Source organism: Microcebus murinus, chromosome 8 (assembly GCF_040939455.1).
Source record: "Microcebus murinus isolate Inina chromosome 8, M.murinus_Inina_mat1.0, whole genome shotgun sequence".
Classification (NCBI taxonomy): Eukaryota; Metazoa; Chordata; class Mammalia; order Primates; family Cheirogaleidae; genus Microcebus; species Microcebus murinus.
Window position 1 is genome coordinate 69969492 of NC_134111.1, and position 27380 is coordinate 69996871.

A 27380-nucleotide genomic window follows, 5' to 3' on the forward strand; every position below is an offset into this window, starting at 1 on the left:
ATAATTCTAGTTTTTTAGGTGGGAAAATTGGATGTCACATTTAGGTAGTGTGTACTCTTTAACCTCTTTTATACTGATTCTCAAATTTTAAAAAATTACTATTACATGTACAGTTAACCTAATCAAAGATATATAGATTTTATATTTTACTAATATTATAATAAAAACACAAAAGGCTTTCAGAGAAGGGAATTAATTTGCATATCTAAAATACTTAATACATCAAATCCATTTAAGAACATATTTCTAATCCACAGCAGTACTCATAGTAACCTCATTCCTATGAAATATAGTTCCAGGTCTTGGAGCCCACAAAACTGTTACTGGAGTGCTATAACTGTCATGCACTGTACTTTTTGGCATCTCACCATGAAGTTTATAAAATAAATAATGTGTACAGCTCCTAGAACCAGGCAGCATACAACAAATTCTCAGTAAATGTTTCTCTTCTTCCCTCTAATTGTTGGCTCTCCTACAACCATTAGAGTCACATTGCTTCATGGCTAACATGTAAAAATTAACTCTCTGAAATTGACTCTCTGAAGATTAGAAGCAGTTGACTTCATATCCAGCTTCTGCCCCAGTACAAGCAAGAAGAAATGACAGCTGAGTTTCTGACTAAGGATTGGATTAAATGTTATTGATGCAACACTAAACTACAAGTAGTTATTACTACAAATAAGGCAGATACTTATTCCTACACAGTCAATAACAGGCATTCATAATTTCCTCAAGAGAGTACAAAAGTGAATATAGAACATTTTAGAAACCTTGCATTAAATGTTTCGTGTTTTGTTTGCTACAGACAGGGTAAGTTGGAGTCACATGGAAATGTAATTTATTTATAATATCTAAATTCTCTGACAATGCCAAAACAACAACAACAAAAACCCTGTAGCTTATTTTATTATGACCCTCAGTTCACACGTTTAACTGTTTTTAAAACATGTTCCTTCTTATCTACAACATATTTTGTAGTGCCAAACTTCTTGAAAGAGCAGTCTACACATGTGGTTCCCAAGCCCTGGGCTGCTTACTGGTACCAGTCAGTGGCCTGTTAGGGACTTGGCCGCAGAGCTCCGCTGCTCCCCACCCCCCCCCAACTTGTCCATGGAAAAACTGTCTTCCCTGAGACTTAGGAATGTGGGGGGAGGTGTACAGCAAGAGGTGAGCGGGTGAGTTGCAGGCCAGCAGCTTATTTACAGCTGCTCCCCATAACTCACATCACTGCCTGAGCTCTGCCTCCGCACCCCAGCCATGGAAAAATTGAAATTTTCTTTCATGAAAAAAGCTGCCAAAAAGGTTGGAGACCATCTACACCCATTGTCTCAGTGTCTCCACATTCTGCAAATAGCAGTGCTTAAGTGCCCTTGTCTCTCCCCTCAAGTACTTTGGCCAGGGTTTCCCTATGATCTATTCAATTGCCAAATCCCAGGGATGTATGTCACCCCTTTCCTGCCTTCACCTGACCTCTTTGTAGTATCTGATAATACTGACTGTTTCTGTCTTAAAATGTTTTTCCCTCATTCCTCTCTCTAGTCTAAATCACTAATACACCTGAGATTCTATCCTTTGCTTTCTTCTTTTTTCCTCTGGATTTTTCCTTTAGATAATCTACATTAACATGGTTTTAAATTGTATTTTCCAAACACCTACCTTGAGCCAATCTTCAGTCTCAAGCTCATCTATTATATCTTCAACAGCAGGAGAAATATCAGCCCTATTTCACCTACATTTGTTCCAGAGCCAAAGTCATTCTACAAGACCTTTTGTCAACATCTCCCAAAGCAGAAATTGAGCATACTTGCTCTATAAGTTCCAGCTGGAAAGTTTAAGAGCCTCGCTAGTGCTATATAAACTACTGTTGTCACTTTTCTCCCTCTACTTTCTCCCTACCCCACCCTCAAGTGTGTATTGAAAGAAAGAAAAATGGATTTGCCTACTTTAGGACCTCTTTCCAATCCTTCTACCAGGGCCTGGCTTATTTTAGGAACTTTAGATAATAAAGAAAATTATAAAAATGGAAATTATTTGAAATACAACAGGCCCATCAGAAAAAAGAAATAACATATAACATCTGGGGTTTGTTTTGTTTGTTTGTTTCTACCCAGATGTGGTTATGTAGGCCTTTGAGATTTTTTTTTTTAAGAAAGAAAAGATTAGCACCAATAATATTTTCTCAAACTCTAAGATGCTTCATTTAAAATATTTTTAAAGAATAATTAGGTGACTTACTGTCATTTTATTTTATTAATAATCAGAAAAAAGTTTACTCAAACTAGGTAGGAAATATTTTAAATATCTCTTAGCTGATAATAAAAACATTAAAATTAATATATTTGGCTACTTTGAGTTTCCCAGGTTTTTTAATCTTAAAACTTCCATTCCTCTTACCTTTGTATGCTTTCTAATAAATTCAACAGAAACAGGGACTATTCTGTCAAATAAGCCTATTATAAATTCCTTCTGAATAGCATTAACTGAAGCAGGTAACAGATTCACCCAAGACAACATCAGTGGTCTCCAGCCTAACATGTGAGGCTCCATGTAAATCATACCACATCTGGAAACCTGGAAAAACAATAATTGCTTACCATCAAGGCAATGCCTATAAAAGAAATATGACTTGGCACATCTGTTTTTTATAATCGTCACAGAAGTCTTGAAAAAAAGCTTAATTTTATATAATTTCATGATCTTAATTTTTGTGTATAACTTTACCAAATGATTCTAAACAAAGAGGAAAACATCCTAACTGTTAAATTTGTCAAAATATGTTAACAGGTACGTCTATTCTTTGAGAATCACAGATTGTTCTTAAAGTCAATTCTACTAATATTTTTAATTTAAAGTTAAAGCTGCTAGTAGACACATATATAACATTTCACAATTTATAAGATGTCAAAATGGAGAACTCACAGTGGCAGGAGAAGCAACTTCTAAATCCATCGGTTCAAAAATAAGATTCATTTGTGGTGACATCTGAATAATCTCTCCACTCATCAGACATAGCTTTTTGTTGTCATCCAACACAGTATTCATATTCTCAATCCATACTGCATCTACTGGTCCATCAAAAATTAGCCATTTCCTATCTGGAGTCTATTTTATACATATAGAGAATAAAGGCAAAAACATAATGACAATGTAAGGAAACCATTCAATAGTATTATTTCAAAATTTAAAAACATAACTCCGAGAATTAATTTCACCATGGTAATACAAAGGCACCCTTTGAATAAAGTATGTACTGTATGTGTGTGTGTGTGTGATAAATATATATATATATACATATATATATATATATATATCATATCATATCACTAAAGAAGCCTATGAATGCCATGGACAAGAAAGAAATATAGATAGTATCTTTCCTTAAGATTTAATCTTTGTCAATGTTTCTGAACTCAAATATATTTAATATGTTTTAGAAAGTATTATAAGTAAAAAAATATAATTAGTCAGGTACAGTGGTATGTACCTATAGTCCCAGCTACTTGGAAGGCTGAGGGAAAGGATTGCTTGAGCCTAGGAGTTTTAGTCTAGCCCGGGCAACATAGTAAGATCTCATCTCTTAAAAATATATATATACAAAATTGCCAGGGAAAACAGAATTTTCATTCACATTGTCTGTTATATAGTAGCATGTTCATGCAGATTAATTACTCTTTTGTGCTAAGCCAAATATTTTCTTCTCCCCACTGAATGAATTCACAGATATATAAATACTCCTCTTGGACTGAACTATCTCATGATGGTATAGGACATTAAAATCAATATAATATTCACAGACTCACAATGATGTAATAAGAAAATATTTATAAAATTGTCCAGACTATAGCAAATGCTCAACAAACATGAAGTGGTCATCTATTAGCCAGAGAGTGAATCTCCTTTCCAGATCTTTATAATTCAACCTTTTTATATATAGCTGTTGCCTTGGTTTACCTTCAGCACGTGTGAGTTCGAGTTGAAGTGGAGAAAGATTTTAATCCATCTTAACACATTCTCAGTCCCTGTGGCCAACTGCATTAACCTATGAGACAGGAGAACTGTCCCAAGCTCAAGCCATGTGACACCCACACTCAGAGGCCAGTTCTGGCTGTGGGCAGGAAAGAAGCAAGGAAGAGCCATATCTCAGCGATCACCTCAAGATCATCTTTCCCTCGTGTTGTGGGCTTCTCTCGCCTGTTAAGCATCACTTTGGGAAACACCGCCATGTAATGGGGAGACGTTGGACGTTGAGGTCTGAAGGACCTCGCTTTTCATTTGGCTCCATTACTTATGAGCTGTGGCCTTTGGGTGAACTACTTAACCTCCCTGATACTCAGTATTTATAGGAAGTAGCTTTCTAAAAAATGTAATAATGTAAGCTACGTAATTCAGTTTATGATAGAGATAGGTCAGGATTATTTCTGTGTAAACAATGTAATTGCACACATTATTGAGAGACTTCCTAGGTTACTCCTGGCCAGAGTGCATCCACTGTGGCAAGAGAGGGCCTAAGAAGCCACATGAACAATTGCAGACCTCTTTTGGTATCACCTGTGCCTCATGATTACTTTTATCCTCAAAATTACTAATAAAGCTTGATTCTGGGCAAGAACTTTGTACCATGAGACTCAATCCTTACATTACTCATTGCCCAAGTCTTTCTGCCAATAAGAGCAGAGATGAAATTTCACGTTTTTTTATGTTACTACACTGATTCATGAGGCATGGTCTGCTGGGTCCTTAAGTGGGTAAAGACCACCAAATTTAGGATGTAGTCAGAATAAAGACACATTTATTTAAAATAATTTAAGAAATAAATGTCTCTAGCCTCAGCCCCACCAGCCTCCCATATCAGCACACTCTATGAAGAACCTGCTAAACTATGGCAACCAAGTTAACACTTGTTGGTCTGTGGATTTTTTTTCATGAGAATGGGCAACTGCCATCCAGCAGAATAATCCAGGAGTAGGTAACTGCCTATTCTCCCATCCACAGCTGTCAGCAGACGGATGTGCCTTACCTCTTCCACTTTCCACAAAGCATCCCATTCTCTTCCTAACACACTAAAGGGAAAGTGTTAGAACTTTAAAACATCATTTTACAAAGGTATGTAATTTCTTCCACAAAACATTGGAGTCTATCTAAAGTTAGTGGGTGTGACAATGGCAGTAGCCCAAAGAGCAAGCAAAGGAATTACATTACTAAGAGGCATATCATTTAGATACTCTCTGTCCCGGATCACCTGGCCTGAAAGAAAAGAATCAGATACTCTTTGTCCCACCTTTTTTGTTTATTGCCCTCTCCTCTATGCACACCCAGGACAAAGGTGCTTGCTAGCATGGTCTCTGGCATTTTTGTAGGTGTTGATAGTGCTCTTCACAGAAATACTGCCAGACTATCCAGTACTGTATTTAAATAAATATCTTAAGCTATAAAAATAATGGATTTGTTTGAAACAATTGAAAAAAATCTGAAATTAGAAGGAAATATCATAACCTTTTAAAATATGCATGCAAAAGTGTTAGTACTTACTGTTGAAGAAGCAAATGTTCTAAAACTGACAGCGAGGACCCCATCAGACCACTCGTGGGACACTAAATCAAACTGTCCATACAGCTGACCCATGGTGACAGACTTAGGATTTAAAACAATTATTTGAACCTTGTTTTCTTCCATTAGCCCCTTAATGAAAAAAAAATCATTTATTTATTTTGAAGAATACTGTCACTATTCATAGAAAATATAACTGTGTATATAGAAAATCCTAAAGAATCTACAAAGAAACTATCAGAAGGAGTGAATTTAACAATGTTCTAGCATACAAGGTCAATATATAAAAATCAATTGTATGTTCTATATAACGCCAATGAATAACTGAAAAATAACATTTTTAAAACACCATTTACAACAGTATTTAAAAGCTCACAGAATAGTTAGGATGAAATTAGCAAATGCTGTGCAAGATCTACAAATATAAAGCTACAATACAGGAGTTGGCAATTTTCTTTTGTAAGGGGCTAGATAGTAAACATAGGCTTTGCAGGTTTGTATGGTCTATTACATTTCCTTCTCTGTTTCTCTTTCTTTTTGAAACAAATTTTTAAAAATGTTAACACAACTCTAAGTTTATTGGCATTACAAAATTAGGCTTTGGGCTGAATCTGGCTGAATTTGAGCTATAATTTGCTGGCCCCTGCTACAAAACATTCTCTGAGAGGAAATGAAAAGATCTAAATATAGAAAAATTTATACATCTTGTGGAGTGAAAAGTTAATATCAGAAACCTGAAAAGTGGTCAATGGCATTGTTGCAAGAAATGTTAATATCAGGTATAACACATTTTTTTCAAGTATACAGACTTTATTTTTTTAGAGTGATTTCAGGTTTACAGAAAAATTAAGCAGAAAGTATAGATTCCCTCTACCGCCCAGCACAATTTCTCTTATTAACATCCTGCACTGCTGTGGTGCATTATTATGATTGATGCATCAATACTGATACATTATTATTAACTGAAGTTTATAGTTTATATTAGAGTCGTGTTGCAACTCTTTGTGTTGCACAGTTCAATGCATAATGCCATGTATCCACCATTATATTAATGCTATTATATAGAATCATTTCACTATCCTAAAAATTCCTTGTGTTCCACCTATTTATAATCATTTATTTTTTATATACAACATAACAAGTTCAACTTTTCCCAATACTGGCTTCTAACTGCCACCCTCAGGGCTCGGAACACAAACTACCAAACTGAAGAAAAGATGAAAAAAATAATCTTAAGCAGTAAAACAATCTCAAGGTCTTTGCTTCCCTCTCTTGTTCAGGAAGAGAGTTAACAGTGTATCTTCTTAGATACAAAAGTATAGAAAGCTCTATCATCTTAATCAGGATAAAGTCACTGCCATCAAAGAAAAGTTTTTATCCCAAATGCAACAAGCAATGGCTTGTTTGAGGTTGTTAAAGAAGCCTACTCCTTTTACATAATCTCAATGTCACTCAGGATTCCCTGATAATGAACCATTTGGACTTTACAAGTGAGCCAGAATCTTGCTCATACCTTCATCTTCTTTTACTCTTTGAGCAGCACCATGTTTGGTTCTTTTAGAGACTTATTTTTTTATAGCAAAAACAATTAGTCCATAAAGCAATAAAACAACAAAACAAAAAAAACACACATAAGCAAAATACACGATAAAAAAAGGCAGGAAGACAAGCAGGAAGGTTGAAAAAAATAGAAGAAAAAGGAAAGGGAAGGAAAGAAAGAAAATAGCATGGAAATATAAAAGTAGAAGAAATAGATCAGAGAAATACATAGCATATTAGTTTGTATGATAATATTATAAATATAAATGAATTTAAATTCTCCTTAGAAAAGATAAAGACCATTGAACTATTTATCTTTTATAAAAGGTAAATCATTCATGGACACAAAGACAGGGGCAGATATTTATGCAGGGAGGAAGTAGGGGTGGCAATATTGAAATTAGACAAAGTAGATCCAAGGCAAATAATAAAACAAGTAAATAATTTTATACTAGTTGAAAGGTAAATGAAGATATAATGATCACAAATCCTGTATAGGCTACAAACATTGAAATATATAAAGTAAAAACTATTCCAAATACAAGGAGAGGTAAACAGAAATACAATATTACTTGGAGAATTTAAAACAGCCCTATCCCTTGAACATATCAAAGTAGACCAAACTGTGTTGTGTATAAGAATTTTGAATAATATCATTATATATGTATGCACATATATACACACACATTCCAATTCAATAACATTAGAAGCTAGTAACAAAAGTTAAGATTACAAATCTAACTACCCAGAAAATTAAAAATTACTCTTCTAAAGTATTAAAGGAAAAGTTTCAGATTTTTCTGTGTTTGCAAACTTTTTCTACAGGAACATATATTACCTTTATAATTTAAAAAAATAAGAAAGAAAAGCTTGAAAGGCAAATTCTTTTTGTGGTATATACTTTATATACTGAACTTATTGTTTGCTTAATTTTACTTTTCTAATTTTATTTTCTCTTTGACTCATTTTTCTCATGATTTTAAGCTGCCACATTGAAAGTGTCTTTCAAAATGACAGTACATTCTATCTTGCACAAAGCTTATTATAAATAAATTAATCCATTAATAACACACTTGCCTTTTCACATATATCATTTAGTGATCCAGCTAAGACACGATATGCACTGGTTTTTCCTCCAAATGGTTCTCCAACAATCATAAAACCATGACGCACAATCATCATTTCATATATCTGAAGAATCTTCTCAGAAAAGAATGGAGTCATTTGCAAATTCATGGCGGTACAATTGTCTCTTATAGCTGCCAGCAAATCATTGTAATCTGGTTTTGGTAATTTCACCCCAGGAAACAAATCCGAGGTAATTCCCTGATGATAGATGATTTAGAGGATTTATATTTTATATGTTTATATTGAATATACATACTTAACATTGATGGAAATAGAGCCATTAAGTAATAATAATTCAACAGTGTTTTTAACAGCTTTATAGAGTTATGATTGACATATAGAAAACTGCATGTTAAAGTATAATATTTGATAAATGAAATCATCACAACAACCAAGATAATTAACATATGTGTCACCCCCAAAAGTTTTCTTGTGACCATTTGTAATCGTCCTTCTCTCCTCTCCTGCTGCCTCCCACTCCCATCCCCAAATGACCACTGATTTGTATTCAGTTACTATTTTTATTTCCATTGTCTAGAATTTAATGTAAATGAAATTATGTACATGTTATTTTTTTTTCTTTGGCTTCTTACATTTGGCATAAATATTTTGAGATTCATATGTCACAGCATGTATCAATAGCTCATTCCTTTTTATTGCTGAATACTATTTCATTGTATCAAAGTGCTGCCTTTTTTAAATTCATCTACCTATTAATGGACATTTTCATTGTTTCTAGTTTTGGGGTATTACAAATAAAGCATCTGCAAATATTTGTGTATAAGACTTTGTGGGAACAAATGCTTTCATGTCTCTTGGATGAATCAATCTAAGTGTCCATCAATGAATAAATGGATAAAGAAAATGTGGTACATACACACAATGAAATATTATTTAGCTACAAAAGGAATGAAATTCTGTCATTTGCAGCAACATAGATGAACCTGGAGATTATTACATTAAGTGAAATAAACCAAGCACAGAAAGAAAAATATTGCATGTTCTCATTCATATGTGAGAGCTGAAAAAATAGATCTCATGAAATTAGAGAGTAGACTGGTAGTTACCAGAAACTAGGAAGTATGCAGGAGGATGAAGAGAAGTTGATTAATGGGGACAAATATAAGGTTTGATTGAAGAAATAAAATCTAGTGTTTGATAGATCAGTAGGGTGACTAAAGTTTACAATAATCTACTGTACATTTCAAAATAGCTAGAAGATAATTTGAATGTTTCTAGCATAAAGACAAATATTTAAGGTGATAGGTATCCCACGTACACTGATTTGCTGTTTATAAATTATGTGAATGTATTAAATTATAACATGAACTGCAAAAATATGTATATTTATTATGCAACAATAAAAATTACAAATAATAAAATAAAAAGTTGGACGCCTAACACTATCTGATTTCAAGGCTTATTATAAAGACTGCCCTATTGGAAAGGCAACAAATCTATCAATGGAACAGAATAGGGAGATCAGAAATAGTACCACACATATATAAACAACTAATTCTCAAAAAACATGTAGAGGAAATTCAGTGGAGAAAAGAGTCTTTTCAGCAATTTATGCTAGAAAAACTAGCCATGCTCAAAATAATTACCTTTAATCCATACTTCAAACAAATACAAAAGTTAGTTTGAAAGCATTTTAATGGATACATCATAGTGTCTCCCAAAATTTCATGTCCACCCAGAGCCTTAGAATGTGACCTCATGTGAAAAGAAGGTGTATTTAGTTAAGATAATGTCACACTGGATTAGGGTGGACCCTAAATCCAGTGACCAGCGTCTGTTTAAGAGAACACAGGAGGGCGATTTAGACACAGACACAGAGAGACACAGGGAAGAAGGCCACATCGTGATGGAGGCAGAGACTGGAGTGAAGCAGTTATAAGCCAAGGATTTCGGGGGTTTCAGGGAGCCATGGAAAGCTAGGAAGAAGCAAGGAAGAATTCTTCCCTAGAGCCTTCAGAGGGCACATGGCCTCCCAACACCTTGATTTCAGACTTAGACCTCGTAGGGGGAGGAGGAAAAGAATGACACCAAATGATATTATGGAAACTTCAAACATTATTCTAATACTTCCTCTCTCATCTTAAAGTCATCTCATTCTTTTAAAGAAATTAGGCTTATTTATTTTATTTCTTCAGTCATTAATTGGACAAACATTTACCAAGTGCTGTGCCTGTACTGTACTAGGGATTCAGTGGTGTGTTAGAATAATTACTTTTCTTTACAGAGCCTACATTCTAGTGGAATTTGTAAGCAAACATTTTGTAACTTTTGTGTGGTCATTATATGCTGCAGCAGAAAAGGTACTATTTTAAAAACCCAAGTTGTTGAAAGCCATCCAAAGCAACACAACTAGCTAAACACCCTTCAAATAAAACATGGAATGATCTACGTTTCCCTATACTCTGTCATTGTTTTCCATAGTGGAAGTTCTACAGGGAACTTTCCCAACTTGGACATTTGATAAATACATTATTATAAGAGTTCTGATACATTGGAATAATAAATGTTCTTACCTCAAAGAGTGGTAAATCATGGGATAAAAATTTTGGCAGATTTACATCAATGATAGATCTAAGCAGTAAAATTTCTTCATTTTCATTTGGATATTTCAGCTAAAATAAAAATATACTCATGATTATATCTGCATCTGCTAGCTGCACCTCCCTTTTATGTCCACATACACAAAATCTATAGGCAATTTAAACAAATGCAAAAATGTCCTTATTTCTTTTCATTTTATTGGATTGTTAATTTTAGAAACTGACATTTACACTTGTTGAATTTTTTTTACTACCTTATAATAAAAACCTAGGTTGAACAACTACCTTTTCACAGAAATGCTAGGCAAAGAGATATTAACCATGAATTTAATATAATTTGGGAGTTGCCATTGCCAATATATTGGATATAGCTTGCTTATCCTATGCATTTAAGACTAGTTGTGGGTTGATTAAAAATTATTGAAAGTGGGCAATCATTTTGAAGATGCATTTAAATTTAAAACATATTCATTCATTTGCCCATATTTTGAAGCCAAGGCCTTTTCTGTGAGTGCAGAGTTCTGTACCTTTTCTCTTTTTTTGCAAAACAACATCAATAATGCATCGTCTACTCTGTCCTATTATGTGTTTTGTTTTGTTTTGTTTTCAAAGGGGATAATGCTCTTCAAAGACACTTCTAAGACAATTTAAGTGTATCATCCTTATAAATTTTTAAGTTTCTGTTTTCAGTTTTGCACACTTTTCTCATCTGCATCTAATTCAAAGTCAATGTTTTAGCATTTCATCTTTACTGAAGCTTTCTTAAAACAATGAACTTAGTTTTCATAGAAACAAAATCCGTCATTTTATGCTTATATATCATCAGTTTCCCCACAATGTAATGAAATGAAATAATAACTACATGTCCAACTGGCTTAAAAAATGTTCAAGAACGAGCAAACTGGCTCTAAGTGAGGAATACAACTCACTGACAGAAGCCAAAAAAGGACAGAACAGGTGATGATGCTGACTGTGCTCACCATGCTGCCATGTGTGTCAGCAAGTTCCACAGAGAGAGGGGAGAGGCTGGTTAAGGCGCTAAGTCAGTATAGTAGAGGATGTTAAGAAAACTTACATTAGATTCTAAAACATTTGTGGTATAGCCAAAGTTTACTAAACATCTGAGCCCTGAACTTGTTACTTATAATAATCTGAACAAAAATCTAAATTCAGAATTCTTTCTCCCAACTTTAATAATTTACTCAATTCTCACTCCAAAGTTTCTCTTCCCCCTGCATCTAAGTTTCCAGAACGCTCTCCCTTTTCTCTAGAATCTTTCTAACTAATAAATGCTATGTTCATACTTAACTGGCTTCAACTTTGCAAAGTCTGTGAAGCCTGGCATTCAGATCCAGTCTCTGAATCTCCAGAGCTCCCCAATGCAAAGGCTAGTCCTGTTCATCTGGATTTTGTTTTTGGATCAATCTAACTGCACATAAATTATGAAGTGTCAGAAGTCTCTTTTGCTATTTGAGAGACTATTATTTTGAAGATAGTGTCTAAATTGTCTCTTGATATAATAGAAACAAACTTCAAAATATTCAGGCCAAAACATTCAACAACTCTAAATTAGCTTTTGACAAAGAATGATAGGATTCATTTGCAGGATTCATTTGCTATGTAACTTTAATAGCTCAATTCCATAGTCAAGATTTTAGTGATGACATACACTAGGACAATGCATTATCTTTCCCATTATCTGACCACAATGTAATCCTGACAAGCCAAGTTAATACAAATTGTTGCTTCTAGTCATTTTTGTTTATTGCAAAAAACAATGACTTGAAGTTACGTTAGGCTAATGTGAAATACAATGTCATCACCATATATCAGAATTCTTGATAACATTATTATAGAAGATAAAAATGCATGCCATTGTTCTTAATAATGTAGAATATATTTTAAAATCTGTATCTTCTACAAATCATGAATGTGAAAATTTTGCAAACTCCAAGGTCACAGTTTGCATTTTGCTATTAACTGTAGCCTATCTTGTTTTCATAAAGAACTAACTAATATATTATATTAGTTATATTAGTTATATTTCATGGTCCCACAAAATACTTCCAATGAAAAGTTAGACAAATCTTAGAGTATTTGGGTTTTCATATGTACAGTATAATTTATACCATTTTGAATGCAAACAGTATACTGCAAATCTATTACTACTAGTTCACAGTTGGCTCTAATTGTTTAATTATATTAAGTGACAATATTTAGAAACTTTTGAATATATTTATTAATTATACTTATTTCCTTTAATGTTTCATATGTAATATAGACTGAAATCCTTGAAAATATTTCTCAGAATCCTCGGTAGTACCCAGTTTTGTATTAAAAAGTTATAGAAGAGAGCTCAAATCACTAACAATTACATGTGTAATCCTTCTATAAAATCACCTACAATCATTATAAAAACAAATCAACATGTGCAAAGTAACACATTTTTAAGTACAATAATTGATTTTTTTCCCCGTCAGTTAATGAAACCAACCAGTTATTGGAACTCTGTGAAGACATACAGACCTGAGATTTATACATGGGAAATTTACAACTAAGCAACGTTTGCATTCTCTACCTTTAGATTCCCAGCAGCGGTCAACACTGACTTCACAGCTCTCATTCCATAGTCGTAGTGATGTTGAGATGACAGCTGCTCTGAACACAAGCGATAAGTAGCCACGATTTTTATGGACAGTGGCCGAGCAGTGACAAACCCACAGGAGTACAAGACTATTTCAGCAATCATGGCGTAGTCAGGCACCATCATTGCTACTGTCCGAAAGAGAGCCTATGGGTGTGTAGAAAAGGTGCTTTTAAAAATACCATCATAAAATAAGCCAAGCACAGAAGGATAAATACCACATGTTCTCTCTCATGTGGGAAAGCAAAAAAAGTTGATCTCATCGAAGCAGAGAGAAGAATAGTGGTAACTACAGGCTGGAAAGGGTGAGGGGTGAATAGGGAAAGGTTGGTTAACAGATCAAAAATACAGCTAGACAGGAGAAATAAGTTCTAGTGTTCTATAGCACTGTAGAGTGACTACAGTTAACAATAATGTATTCTATATTTTTAAATAGCAAAAGAGAAGATTTTGAATGCTCCCAACACAAAGAAATGATAAATGTTTGAGGTGATACATATGGTAATTACTCTATTTGATCATTATACATTATATACATGTCAAAATCTCACTCTGTACCTACACATATATACAATTATTATGTATGTGTCAATAAAAATAATATAAAAGGCAAAAATATATACATAAAAAGATTAGGAAATTCAAAAAATAAAAATACCATCATAATGAAAGCCTTGCTCTTTATTTCATAACATGCTATGACTTTATAGCTTTTCAGTAATAAAATTAAATTTTAATGTTCAAATCATATAGATAAAAAACAATTTAAAAATTGATTTCCTGTTATAGTTATATAATAAATATGTCATTAGCTTTTTGTATAAATTCTTTTTCATGCAAGTGTTAATCTTCAATTACATTATATTCTTCCTGGGAAGCAACATGTTATAGGAGAAAGAACATCAGATTCTGCCAGGATGTTTAAAAGCCAGGTTTCTCATCTGGACTGGTGAATGCCTATTGCTGGGAGACAGGGCTTCAAGCAAGGATCTCCAGGGATTGACTTAATTGTATAATCTAGGGCTAATCAGTTGACCCCTATTAACAAGACTATATTAAGTAAGTGATATATTTTGAGAAATTCCTAATCTTTTTGAATCTGAAGTCAACGTGTCAGTCTTTCAGCAAGCATAATAAAGAAAACTGGAAATAAGTTATAGATAATTATTATTAGAGATAAATCAATTTTCCAAATTATAATTTTTTTCTCATGATATTTTAAATATTGTGGGACACATAAATGTATGGATGGCAAGTAAATAGAAAACAAAACAGACTTTAAAAGAATAAATAAGAAAATTTAGGTGTAGAATATTAGTAGGTATCAAGACTCATTCAATAGCTCATGTATTAAAACATGACTTTCTTATACTAAAAAGGGAAAACAACAATATTTTAAGGGGTGGGGGGAAGCTCCCAAAATGAATGACAATCATATTCAGATAGTTTGTAAATACCTTCTGGGAATTATTTGAATTACTAAAAACATAAGGAAGATAGAAAATAAGAGCATCCTGCTTAAGAGATCTATTATGATTCTTCTAAGTTGAGAACAAATGAAAGATTTACATCAAGCAGGATCCTGCCAATGTGTTACGTTAATTAGTAGTTAGAGGCCTTAGTAATGCTATTTTATCAACAGCAGTACTATTCTTTTTTCCATCCTTTAATAGTAAAAGGTAAAATGTTTAAAAATATAGGTTGTGCAAATAACTTGGAATAGAGATGCTTAAGCAAGTGTTCTAATCACTACACATGTGAGGAAAAAAGAATACAAGAGAATTGCTGCTCTATGAGTGGTATCTCTTTCAAAAGGTAGCTTCTCAAAAACTACCTTCTCAATGAATAAAAGAGAAAATGACTGAATTAATGAATCAGTCACCCAATCAATGACTAGGTTAAGGTGAGACAGTCTTTTTACAATAGTACAAATTGCTACTAGTTTAGGGTCAACATCTGCACTGTATATGCAGGTTTCCCTCTGACAACCCCAGGTATTTCACAAATTCCTATTCACATTCTCTCAGTATTATTAGCAATAGGTTGTAGAACACTATGAAACAGGTTCATTGGTGACTAGAGAAACAAAAAATAGAGAGAAAGAAGTTTCAAGACAATATCATGATGTTCTACTTATTAAGAGTCCTCCACCAAAGATTTAACATTGCTACTTATTTATCCCAGTGAAAAGCATCCTGATGACAATATGTTTTAGGCCTGATCCACTGATTCTCAATCAGGGTAAGTGACATATTTATACAATATGGTTTGATTTTAGATGTGTCAGAAATAATTTGTTAGTAATAGCAGTAAGTTTGAAGATAATTTAGTACTTTGTAAAAAAAAAATTAAATTGGATTCTAGCTTAACCAATGACATACATTCTTGAGTGTGAAAACAAAGAGAATACATCTAGACCCAGGAATTGAATAAATGCCAGTATATGTAATCAATGTGAGCATAATCTTTCATGTATATCTCAGCAGAAATAAATAATTGGGAATAGTTGTTCTGTAGCTTCTGCCCTATTGATGGAAGAAGAAATGTGGTACCTAAAGAAATCTGTCTACTTCCGGGAGTATGTTTTCAAAGGACTTCATATTGGTGTAAAAAATAATTCAAGCAACAACTTCTTACCATTTCTAAGGAACTGGAAATAGATTTCAGAATATTTTGATCTGCTCAGGAATCAGCCAGATTTTAACTGAGTGAAATGGAGAACTAGGGGTCTACTTTGCTTTTGTCCCTCACTACTACTAGGGCATTTTATCCTATGTATCAGGTTATTAGCTTTGTGACATTAGGAGATCTAGGATATGCTTGTTTTATCATGACATCTAACACTTAACTATTCTGAAATGCTCATTGTGTATTGATTCTTCAAAATAGTTTCAATTTAAAATAACAGCTTCTCTAAAGTGGAAATGTGCTTTAAAAATTACTCAATTACGCAGGTTTTGTCTAGATGTAACAGGATGTCAAAATGGGACTCTTTCTGCATGGCATGATGTAATATATATCAGTTACCAAAGTGCACATGATCTGCCCACTATGCAATATTTACAAACAAAATGTACTCCACCATGGAACCTTCTCATCTACCTATAGATCACAACATATTTGAGAGAGTAAGGAAGGAGGGAGGATTTGTGAAAACATATCCTTTGAAGAAAGCTGCTGTTTGTGTCGTGAGTCCCCACAACCCCCTTCACTACCTCCAAGTTCAGTGAGAGCTTGGAAGGCATCCCACATTTGGGGAAATATGGATCAGTTCCAGGCTCATGTCTGAGAAAGCAAAAGTGGCCTGTGGCTGCAGGATTAATGCCCAGAGTTTGTTAGGACAAAGGACGCACGAGCTGTACATGATACAGAAAAGGGCCAAGCTGGAGCCATTTTAAGTCTTGCCCTAGATACCTCCTGGCAGAATGAGCACTCTCTAACAGTGATGTTTATGTAGAATAAACCAGAGATCCAGACAGAGAGAAAGGAATAAGAACTGGAGAGAGAGAATCCATTATCCAAGTCTTAGAAGGTACAAGTAGAGAGACCTAACAGAGGAGTCCAGAAAGAACCCACAGACATGTGCATGCTAGGACTCAGCTATAAACCTCTGCCAGGTCCAGGAACTTTACCCAGAAGGTCACATCTGAACTGTATGTATATTCAGTGGTTCACTGCTAGTTTATAGGATAAGTATGAATTTGTCAGGCAGGAAAGTGGTGGTTTAGCAAAACACTTGAGAGAGAAAACAGCATGTGGAAAGTCCTGGGATGTTCAGAGGCTAGTAAGGCCCAGTGTAACAGACATGCAGGGAAATGAGGGGACAGATGCTGTTGGATCCTAATGCCAAGGCTTCATAGATTGTATTAAGAAATTTGAATTTTATTCTATAGGCAAAAAGGAGCCCAGCAGTTTTTTTAAGGCTGGAAATTATCTGATTGGATTTCTTTTGATAGATAACACTGGTAGCACTGTAGTGGGAAAATCATTATAGTGAATTTCAGTGGGGAAGAGACTGGTGATGAGTGAGCTGTTGCAATAAGACACACTGGAGAAGACAGAAGGGGGTGGCAGTAAGGTGTGGCAGTGAGAACAGACAGATGCAGAAGGGATTACAGGACTTTTGTGAAATAGGATTCCTGGGCATTGGTGACTGATTGCACCAAGTGAAGAAGAGGAAGATTTCAAGTATGATTCTGAAGATTGGTAATGATTATTTCTTGGCTCCATCAGATTTTTTTTTTTTTAGAAATATGTAACTCTTTCATTTCAGACTTGTTAGGTATTTCCACATACACTTAAAAACAGATGTTCTGTAGCAGCTCTAACAAAGAAGACTGCACAATGGGAGGAACAAAAAAAGCTATCAAAATTTGAGAACAGTTTTCTGTCTAATATAGATACAAAATACATTACCCTAAGAACCACCAGGTGAATATTTTACCACTGTTTCAACATGCACAGTAAATAAAACTGAAAAGGTCTGCACAGGGCATTAACGGATTCAGCTAGTAATAGTTACCAGCTTTTTATAAGCTATTTACAGATTTTGCCTTTCTTGCCTTTACAATTATTTATATATTCATACTGATTCAACTGAATAAAGAATAGCACTTATTCTTTAATGAATAAAAGAACTGCTACCAAAAAAATACTTTCCAAAAGAAAATCCCAATAAAAAGGTGAAAAATGCTTTTTAGAAAAATGAGGAGTTGCCAGTTTTCATTTGTTAATCATGCCTTCCCTCACTAAGGTGAAGTACTAAAACAACTGAAAGATAAATGAAATGGGATGGAAACGGAAAATACAAAATGGAAATACAAAAATACTTGGCAACAATTAGTCAGATCAAAAGTCTTTTTGGTGGAAAAGAAAAATCGCTCAATTAGTTTGAGAAGCTGTTAGTCTAAGTGAAGTATGGAAGGAGTGTTAAGATTTAGTTAGAAGACTTGGTTTTGGATCCACAATTACCACTGTATTATTCTTCAATATTATTCTCTATGCACATACCATAAACATGCAGTTCACCAAAGATACAAAACGACTAACAAAGATATGGGGAAAATGTCATATTTCACTAATAAGCAAAGAAGTTGCTTTTTTTAAAAGTGAAGGGCCAGTTAATTCAATTAAGAAAGTGTTTTGTTGTTTTTTGGCAAAAATAAACACAATTAGTGCGGGATATCTATGAAAATTGAGAATTGACATGGGATGTAAATTGTTTCAACCTATCTTAAAAGGCAATTTAGCAACACAGCTCTTGGTCCTATGACCCTACCTATTTAAATAAATGCTTTAAAATAGACAAAAACCTTAAGTAAAGACTGTCCATTGTGATATTATAATACAGGAAAACTAAAAGTAACCTAAACATCCAACAGTAAGATAAGTTTCAGTAAATTTATTTACAGTTTGAATTACGATTATAAAGTTGGGAACATTCTCACGTTATAATATTAACTTGAAAAACAAACCCACCAAGCATACATAATTATCTGATTCCAACATTGTAAAAAAGGCATTTAAAATTGGGGAGACACAATACAGTAAGTAGTAGAATAGGTAACTTCTTAGTATTTTTTAATTTTCTAATTTTTTATAATTAGCACTATTTAAAAAATATACATTTTGGAAATTGCACCTGATGTGCATATTTATTTTCTAAAGATACTCAAAGTTTTAAAAATTACTTTCTAAAATATTATAATGACTAAAAATAAATATTTTGCATAAAATTCCAGGACAGCCTATTGTTTCTTTTCATATATTAATTCTATAAATTATGGAAAAGAAATAGATAATAATTACTCTCTCCATACCTTCAGGTTATCTGGCAGTTCTGATCTCCCAGCATACCCAGGGTTCATTGTTATGAAGACAGCACACGTGGGATCAAGTTTTAGTTCAGTTCCTTCAAATGTCAGTATTTCAGCACCTGCATTAATACCTGTGGGTAATCAGGAATGAAATGACTTAGCAATACCTCATGTAAATGTGACTTGGCACCATTCATTACCTCTCATATTGCTTTTATTTTTACATAATGCAAAGACAGACTAGTCCACTACCTCTTTGGATAGTAAGGATTTGTTGAGCGACCACAGAAAGTACTTCCAAATCAATTCTGTTAAACTCATCAAAGCAAGCCCAGGCTCCACAAGATAACAGTCCCTGTGAGAAAAGAGTAATGAAAATTTTCAACTTTATCTGATTGAATATTGCATTGAAATGTTGCATTTTCACCTGATCTTTTCAAGGATTTAATATCCTATCAAGGAAATTGCTTATTCACCTTTATCTTTAGACAGCTTATTTTTTCCATTATCAATTCATTATTCTGCAGGAATAAATAATATGATCAACTGGAAAATTTTCCAATTGATTTTTTCCTACTTTCTGTATTTTTCTTATTATTTAGATCGATATATATCTGTAATTTCAAAGCTTTTCTTGTTTTTTATTTACAAGCTGATTTTATTTGCTTTTTCCATGTGGATGCTATAGAATGGGTTATGATAATCCTCTAAATAAGATGACTTCAGTCGCCAATGAGACTGCTTTGTGATTTGAGCACCTTAGTAATTAACTAACATAGTTTAAGGCTCCAATTTGCAATCCTAACCCAAAGCTGCCTCACAAATGTGTGCCATTTGGTCATAAGGAAAAACTGGAAAATCGAGCATGTGTAGCTTTGTCTGAATTCATATTTACTTTTCTTTTTTTTGAGACAGAGTCTCTCTCTGTTGCCTGGGCTAGAGTTCAGTGGCATCATCATAGCTCATTGCAACCTCAAACTTTGGGCTCAAGTGATCCTCTTGCCTCAGTTCCCAAGTAGCTGGGAGTACAGGCACGCACCACCATGCTTCACTTGAAAACATCAAAAAATTCAATAGATATTTATTGAACATACATTTTATAATGTGTGTCTGTGTGTATTTTTCACTGAATATACTGTATGTGCCAGGTATGATTCATGGCACTTTGTACATATCTCTTATACATGCAAACTAAAGGTATACCATATGACTATGGTCTCCAACTCCCCGGGCCAGGTACTGGTACCAGTACGTGTGGCCTGTTAGGAGCCTGGCTGCACAGCCACAGCAGGATATGAGCAACGGCAAGCCAGCGAAGCTTCAACTGTATTTACAGCTGCTTCCCATTGCTCACATCACCTCCTGTGCTACTCCTCCTGTAAAGTCAGCAGTGGCATTAGATCCTGCATTGTGGTGAGTTGTATACTTATTCCATTAAATATTACAATGTAATAATAATAATAAAGTGCACAATAAATCTAATGTTGACAGGTGTAGTGGCTCACACTTGTGGGGCTGAGGCAGGAGGATCGCTTGAGGACAGGAGTTCGAGACCAGCCCGAGCAAGAGCAAGACCCCATCTCTACTAAAAAAAAAGAAAGAAAGAAATTAGCCGGGCAACTAAAATAGAAAAAAATTATCCAGGCATGGTGGCGCACACCTGTAGTCCCAGCTACTCAGGAGGATCACTTGAGTCTAGGAGTTTGAGGTTGCTGTGAGCTAGGCTGATGTCACAGCACTCTAGCCCAGGCAACAGAGTGAGACACTGTCTTGAAAAAAAAAAATGTAATGAGAGATGTTAAGTAATTAGCACAAAGGCACACAGCTATTTGCAGTTGATCTTGCATTTGTACACAGCTCATTCTTCTGAATAAACACTGATTAAACTGGAACTCTATGCATGTCAAAGAATAGTACATTTCCATTATTGAAAGAAGACTCAATCTATGACTTTGACTTCTAATGTATGATTAGAAATCAGAGTGAACAGAATGCTTAGGAAGTCACATATCCAAACAGTAATACAATATGTGAGATTCTTGGTAGTAAGAACTCTAATTTTGTACCCCCATTATTTGGCATGATCCTAACACAAGGAAGGTATCCATAATCAATAAACACTTTTCATTAGGCAAACTTAATACTATTAAGTGTATGAATCTAAATAAAAGAATTAAGAATTCATTATATAGACTCAAATATTGAGCAATATACCAAATATTTCCTTAGACATTTAGGAAAAGAATGGCTATTCAAACTACATGTAGAACCCTTTAGTTTTGCTATTTATTTCTTAAAATATTCATTATAACACAGTTGTTAATCATTATAGAAGATGAATTAAAATGTTAATTGGTCATTCAAATGTTTTCTTTGTATTTTGTTAATTATAATTTTGACCTCTTAAAATTCTCTTTCTAATTGTTTCAGCATCACAAATGTGAAGTAATTTTAAACCCTAGATCTGTTATATAATGATCAGGCCATATTTCAGTCAGGTACAGTTTACTACATGGGTTAGGGTTGGTATATTCTATTTTGCTAGTTTGTTTATTTTTTAGAACATTAACTTTTTCTGGAGAAATTTGGAAAAGAAAACCTTACAGAATATTTAGAACATACTTTGAAAATTAAAGAAAACATAAATAAATGAATAAATATGAAAGAACCTACAATCCCAAATGGATCGTTTTGTGTTCACTTGTGCCACCTAACATTTTAAGGAATAACAGGCTATAGCAACAAGCTGCTAAAATGACCAGATGATCATAGGTTCACAGTCAGTGACTTGGCATCTTTAATTCCACATTTGAAATTAGAGTGGGAGTTTAACTCAGAATGAGGAAAAAAAAAACAAATGAAACACTGATTTGGTCTTCATAAATTCTTTTGTATGAATGTATTAAATTATCACATGTACCCTGAAAATATGTATATCTATTATTTATCAACAAAAATAAATAAAACTTTAAAAAAGGAAAATCAAATAATAAAACAAGGAAAAGTTCACTGAAAAAGATTAACTAGAATGTATTTGTAAAAGTAAATTATTGAACCATAATAACTTGTTGATAATAAGATCTGCAGGTTAAAGAAGTCTTAAGAGTTCCACAACTTTTACATGATGTGGTGGGTCTCAAACTTTTATCTGCTTCAATGTATTTAAGGAACACTGCTCATTCCTATCAGTAATAACGATCCATTTTAGAAGGCACTGGAGAGGAAGCTCCTTCCCAAATAGGCTTTTGTTATAACCTCCCTTTCCTTGAGAATTATTTTACTTTTACTTAAGCTACAGTAAATCCTTTACTTGAATTCAATTACGTTTCGTTATAAATAGCCTCCTGTCTGATCAGTTATCCTAATGTAAAAAATGAGGAATCAATTCAAACCTTAAAGAATTTTCCTAAAGCCAAATAATCTAACCCATCAGAACAGTTGAAAACGACACATTGTTTGGCTACAGCTTTTGCCAAATCCTTGGTAGTTTCAGTCTTCCCGGTGCCAGCTGGACCTTCAGGTGCTCCTCCAAGGTGCAAGTGAAGGGCTCCAAATAAGGTTCTGAAATGCATTAAACAGACAATCTTTGTAGAATAATGTGATTTTTTTTCATGTACTAAGCAGAGGGAATGTTTACACTGAGAACTAAATTTGCCATAATAATTTCTTCCTTCCTACTAACCTCTGAAAAATCTGATTGTCCATTACTTTATTTGTTATTATGTTTTACTTCTGAATAGCTGTACATATGACAAATTCCAAACAAATTCACTTTTGAAATTCAATGCTGACTTCTGGCCAACATGGAGAATTCAACTGACACTGAACCACCAATTCCCCTACTATAAGCATAGAGAAATGCTACATAAAAGAAAACAAATAATAATTTAAAAATACATGGCTATTTTTGAAAGAATGAAAGGGAAATTACCAATGCAGAAGGGATGCAAAGCTAGAAAACTGGACACTAAAAGATTGTTTTGGGATCTGTATACAAACACAACTGTATTTATGCTCACATAGAAACAGAAAATAACCCCTTATAACTGAGCAAAGTGGAGGAGCTGGAATGGATCCACCTATGTAAATTCCAGAAGCTTTGAAAGGCAGTCTTCTCTCTGAATTGGAGCTAGAATTACGCTAGTAATTTGCTGGAGAAAGAAAAAGAAAAGTCAACTAGAAAAGAGACAAGGAAGCTTACCCTTCATGCAGAGCCTAATGAAAAGCCTACATCATTTATGGGGAAAAGAGAGGTCCAACTTTCCACTATCAGTGGGCACATTAACCAAACTGAGAAATTAACATTAACATTTTATCCTACACCAGAGAAAAATCTAGAGCCCTCCTCAGACATAAACATAAAGCTGCTCCCATGGACACCTCCTAAAAATGACAACAAGCAAGACTGCATGGGGAAATAAACCCTTACTAAAATGAGCTCACAGTTAAAACTGTGAGAGAGAGAGATCAGAGTTTGGAGTCAGACTTGCTGTAGCAAAAGTAAATGAACAAAGGTCTTGGAATGTTATTATATACATGACATCCTGCCTTCTTTGGTATCCTAGTAGTCTGTTAAAAGAGATTTTAAATAAAAAACAATAGACACCAGAAAACTATGAGAGAAAAAAAGAAGCCAATTTTGTAAAACAGACAACTTGAAATTCTAGCAATTAAAAATATAATCGTTGGGCTTTTAAAACCTCAGTGAACAGGTTAAATAGCAGAATAAACATAAGAGAATTGGGAATTATGTACTGAAAATTGTTCAAAGAAAATCACTCATAAGAAAAATGAAGAGGCACAGAGGAAGGAAGGAAGAAAATCACGAAGCAGCAAAATTTAAACAGCAATGGCTGGGAACTTTCCAGTATTGAAGACATAAATTGAAAAAGGCTCAGGTAGAATAAATATATACTAATACACATCTAGACCATTACAGTGAACATCAACAATAAGGAGAAAATTTTAAAAATTATAATAGAGATAAGAAAATGACCTACAAAGGAATAAGTATAACAAACTTCTCAACGATAACAATGGATGGCCAGAAGAATAGTAAATTTGAAGGACTGAGGAAGTACTATTCATCTATAGTTCTATACCTAACTAATCTATCATTTAATAATTGAGTAAAGACAAAAAAGAGGCATGTTTACATAAGACTGATAGAGCCCACTACTTACAGAGCCTCACTAAAACAATTACTAAAAGATCTTGCCTAGTAAGGAGAAAATTAAACCAGAAGTAGACAAAGCAAGAATAAATGACAAGTAGAGAAAAATGATAACAATTTTTGGTAAACCTATATAAATATTAACAGTAAAAATATATAACACTATATTAAATATGGCTCTTTCTATCTCAGAATGTTGACTAAAGCTTCAAGCTGAGAACAATAAATATTGGATCATCTTCTCTTATAGATAGTAAAATTGGATTGGTACCTTGCCTATCGTCAGGGAATGTAAAAAGTAGATAGGAAGATTTTAAATGAGAGGCCAGAAGTGAGGATTTCTTTGGAAAGAGTTGGTAGTGTGTTATGTTTTTCAACTTTCACTGTATGGTGGCAGAAAGAGCAACAATTTTCCTCTCCCAAGCTAACTGAGGGACCTTTAGAGAATTACCCATAAAGCCTGTCAGACTATCTGTCGCCTGGAGTTTGTAGAACACAGAAACTGGGAGCTGATTCACAACCTAAAATATTTCAAGTCAAGAGGATGCCTGGAGTTTCTCCTGATGACAGAGCAAAATAAAAGGGGGCAGTAAGAGAGATGCACTCCTACTGCTGGGAAAACAAATGTGTGTGTCATTATGCCAGATCTTTGAGTCATACTCCTTGTGCTGGAGGCCTAGCTGGAATCGAAAAGAACTCCAAAGAGCGGGTCTGTGTGGGGTAAGCCTCAGACAGAGGCTAAAGCAACAATCACCAGCAGGCAGCTCTAGAAGGTGTTTTCCACAGGTAGGAGAATCCAGTCATTAGGGGCTTCAAAGAACCCACAGAAGCATCCCTTGGAAGATCTGGTGCATCTGGGTTTGTGCCATCACTAAGACATCACTAAACAGCTAAGAGATGGTGGTCACACAAGATGCCCATCACATACAAAGCTACCTTTTCTTTTTCTTCTCCTTTCCCCCATCAACCCCCAATAGTGGGGGAACCAAAATATAAGCTATTGATGGATGAATGCAAGGATAAGGATAAAAAAATTTGACCACATCTACCTTCCCAAATTCAGGCTCTGAGCCTGAGTCAAGCTTGAGCTGATGGAAAAGGAAAGTTTTAAATTGGATGAGCAATATTAACTTTGATATTAGATACAAGTAGATTTTTACTATCTGGAAAAAAATTAACATTATTTATTAATATTTTAAGGTGACTAGAAAAGCTATGGATCTACCCTAGATTTCATCCAGGAGAGGGAAATATTTGATGAAGCAAGTTTAAAAAAACAGTGATAAATTGCTTTCTGCTTGTATCCTGAGACTGGCTTATTCAATAAACTAGTTAAAATGACTAATTCTTTGGAAAGAAATTAAAAGACAAAGTTTAATTTAGTATTTAACAAAAATTTGAAATATGAATGACAGTAACTTGGAGTTAAAGTAGTTAAAGTCCTTTTATTATTCAGAAATAGGATAGAGGTATTTATTAACTTTAGGTTTAATTAAGTGAAATAGACATTTTTAAAGTATAAGATAACCTTTAAGAGAATGAAATAGAATCTCATATCATAGCCTATATCATATTCCATATCATATCTATATCAGATGAGATAAATGAACACAGAAAATTTAACCACTTAATAAAACGTAGGACAAGAGGCAAAGAAAACAAAACAAAATAAAATTTAATACTTGGGGAGTATAAAGCACAAAAAAAATGATTTAAATAAGTCCAAATAGTTTAGTAGTCACATTAAGTGTAAATGGATTAAACTCACCAATCAAAGGATACAGAACCCCTTTTCATTTTAATTTGACTAAGTCCTCTCATCCTTCAATACTATATTTCTTAATATAAGATCTCCATCTATACCTCATATTAATAAATTAGTTAGCAGGAAATTCCTCCATGAACTTCCATTTCCATCTGGATTACATATACCTATATCACCTAATGTTTACCTCTAATATTTCATTTAGTACACTGTCTTGTAATTGTTTTCTACTCTGCCTTTCCTATCTGAAAAATATCTGAATACAGAGATTCTATCTTTTCTCTATCAAGAGTACTTCTAGAGTATGTGGTACATAGTAATTAATTAACAGTGCTTCTTGCATTATTGAAATTTAAAGAATTCTTTTTTTCTCATAGTTACATGGTATATACACACATATATGTTAAATCTAAAGGAATTCCAATATTATAAAATCTATAAAGGGTTCAGCTGAGTACAGGGTAAAGCCATAAGCAATAACATTAAAGATTATGTGTAGATTCTTCAAGTGATTGGGCCTGAGGTGCCCTAATTCATTGCATGCTCCATAAAAAATACTCCTACCAGGCCAATGAGGAAGACTCAGACATAAACACTATCCTCTATTAGAAAACATCATTGTTTTAAATAAAACATGTGAACAGCCTTACTGTTTATAAAAAATTATAATTCTAATCATTCTCCAGGAAGCAATATAATGTAAAACTGCCCTTCAGTTTATGGGTGTTCAGTACATGTTATTAAATGCCTACTTCATGCCAGGAAAAGTGTTGGTGGTGGGGATAAAGGAAAAAATAGGGCACAACCTTTGTCCATGAAAAGACTATAATAAAAAATACAAAATATATAAAACAGGGGGTGGAGCAAGATGGTGGACTAGAAACAGAACCAGACAGAGTGTCTCTGCAAAAAGGACAGTTTCTAGAAGAAATTAGAAGAAAGAAGCAAGCAGACGAACATACATAGGACGAGGGTCTGAAGAGGGGTACTGGAGACTACGGGAGACTCCACGGGAGGAGGTTGCGGAAGAGAACTAGAAGAGACCTCCCAAGAAGCTTGGAGACCAGCGGCCAGGGTAGGTGGAGCAGTTAACTTATCCCACCCAGGCATCTCAGACTACTGGTGGGCTACTCAGCGGTTGGAGAGACCTGCGGACACCAGCCCAGAGATGGCCACCGCCTGTGAGTGGTAAGCCTGTAGAACGCAA

At 34.1% G+C, this 27380-nt stretch overlaps 1 protein-coding gene across 1 annotated transcript in view; it reads right to left on the minus strand.

Annotated features, from left to right (window-relative positions):
• DNAH7 (dynein axonemal heavy chain 7) overlaps positions 1-27380 on the minus strand; it is a 255045-nt gene that overhangs the window by 132064 nt on the left and 95601 nt on the right. The window contains exons 23-31 of the mRNA XM_012776948.2: positions 22628-22796; positions 19488-19590; positions 19239-19366; positions 13354-13566; positions 10749-10847; positions 8164-8412; positions 5530-5679; positions 2920-3102; positions 2395-2571 (exon numbers count right to left, since the gene is read on the minus strand). Coding sequence (XP_012632402.2) covers positions 2395-2571; positions 2920-3102; positions 5530-5679; positions 8164-8412; positions 10749-10847; positions 13354-13566; positions 19239-19366; positions 19488-19590; positions 22628-22796 — 1471 coding nt within the window. The remainder of the gene's footprint in view (positions 1-2394; positions 2572-2919; positions 3103-5529; positions 5680-8163; positions 8413-10748; positions 10848-13353; positions 13567-19238; positions 19367-19487; positions 19591-22627; positions 22797-27380) is intronic.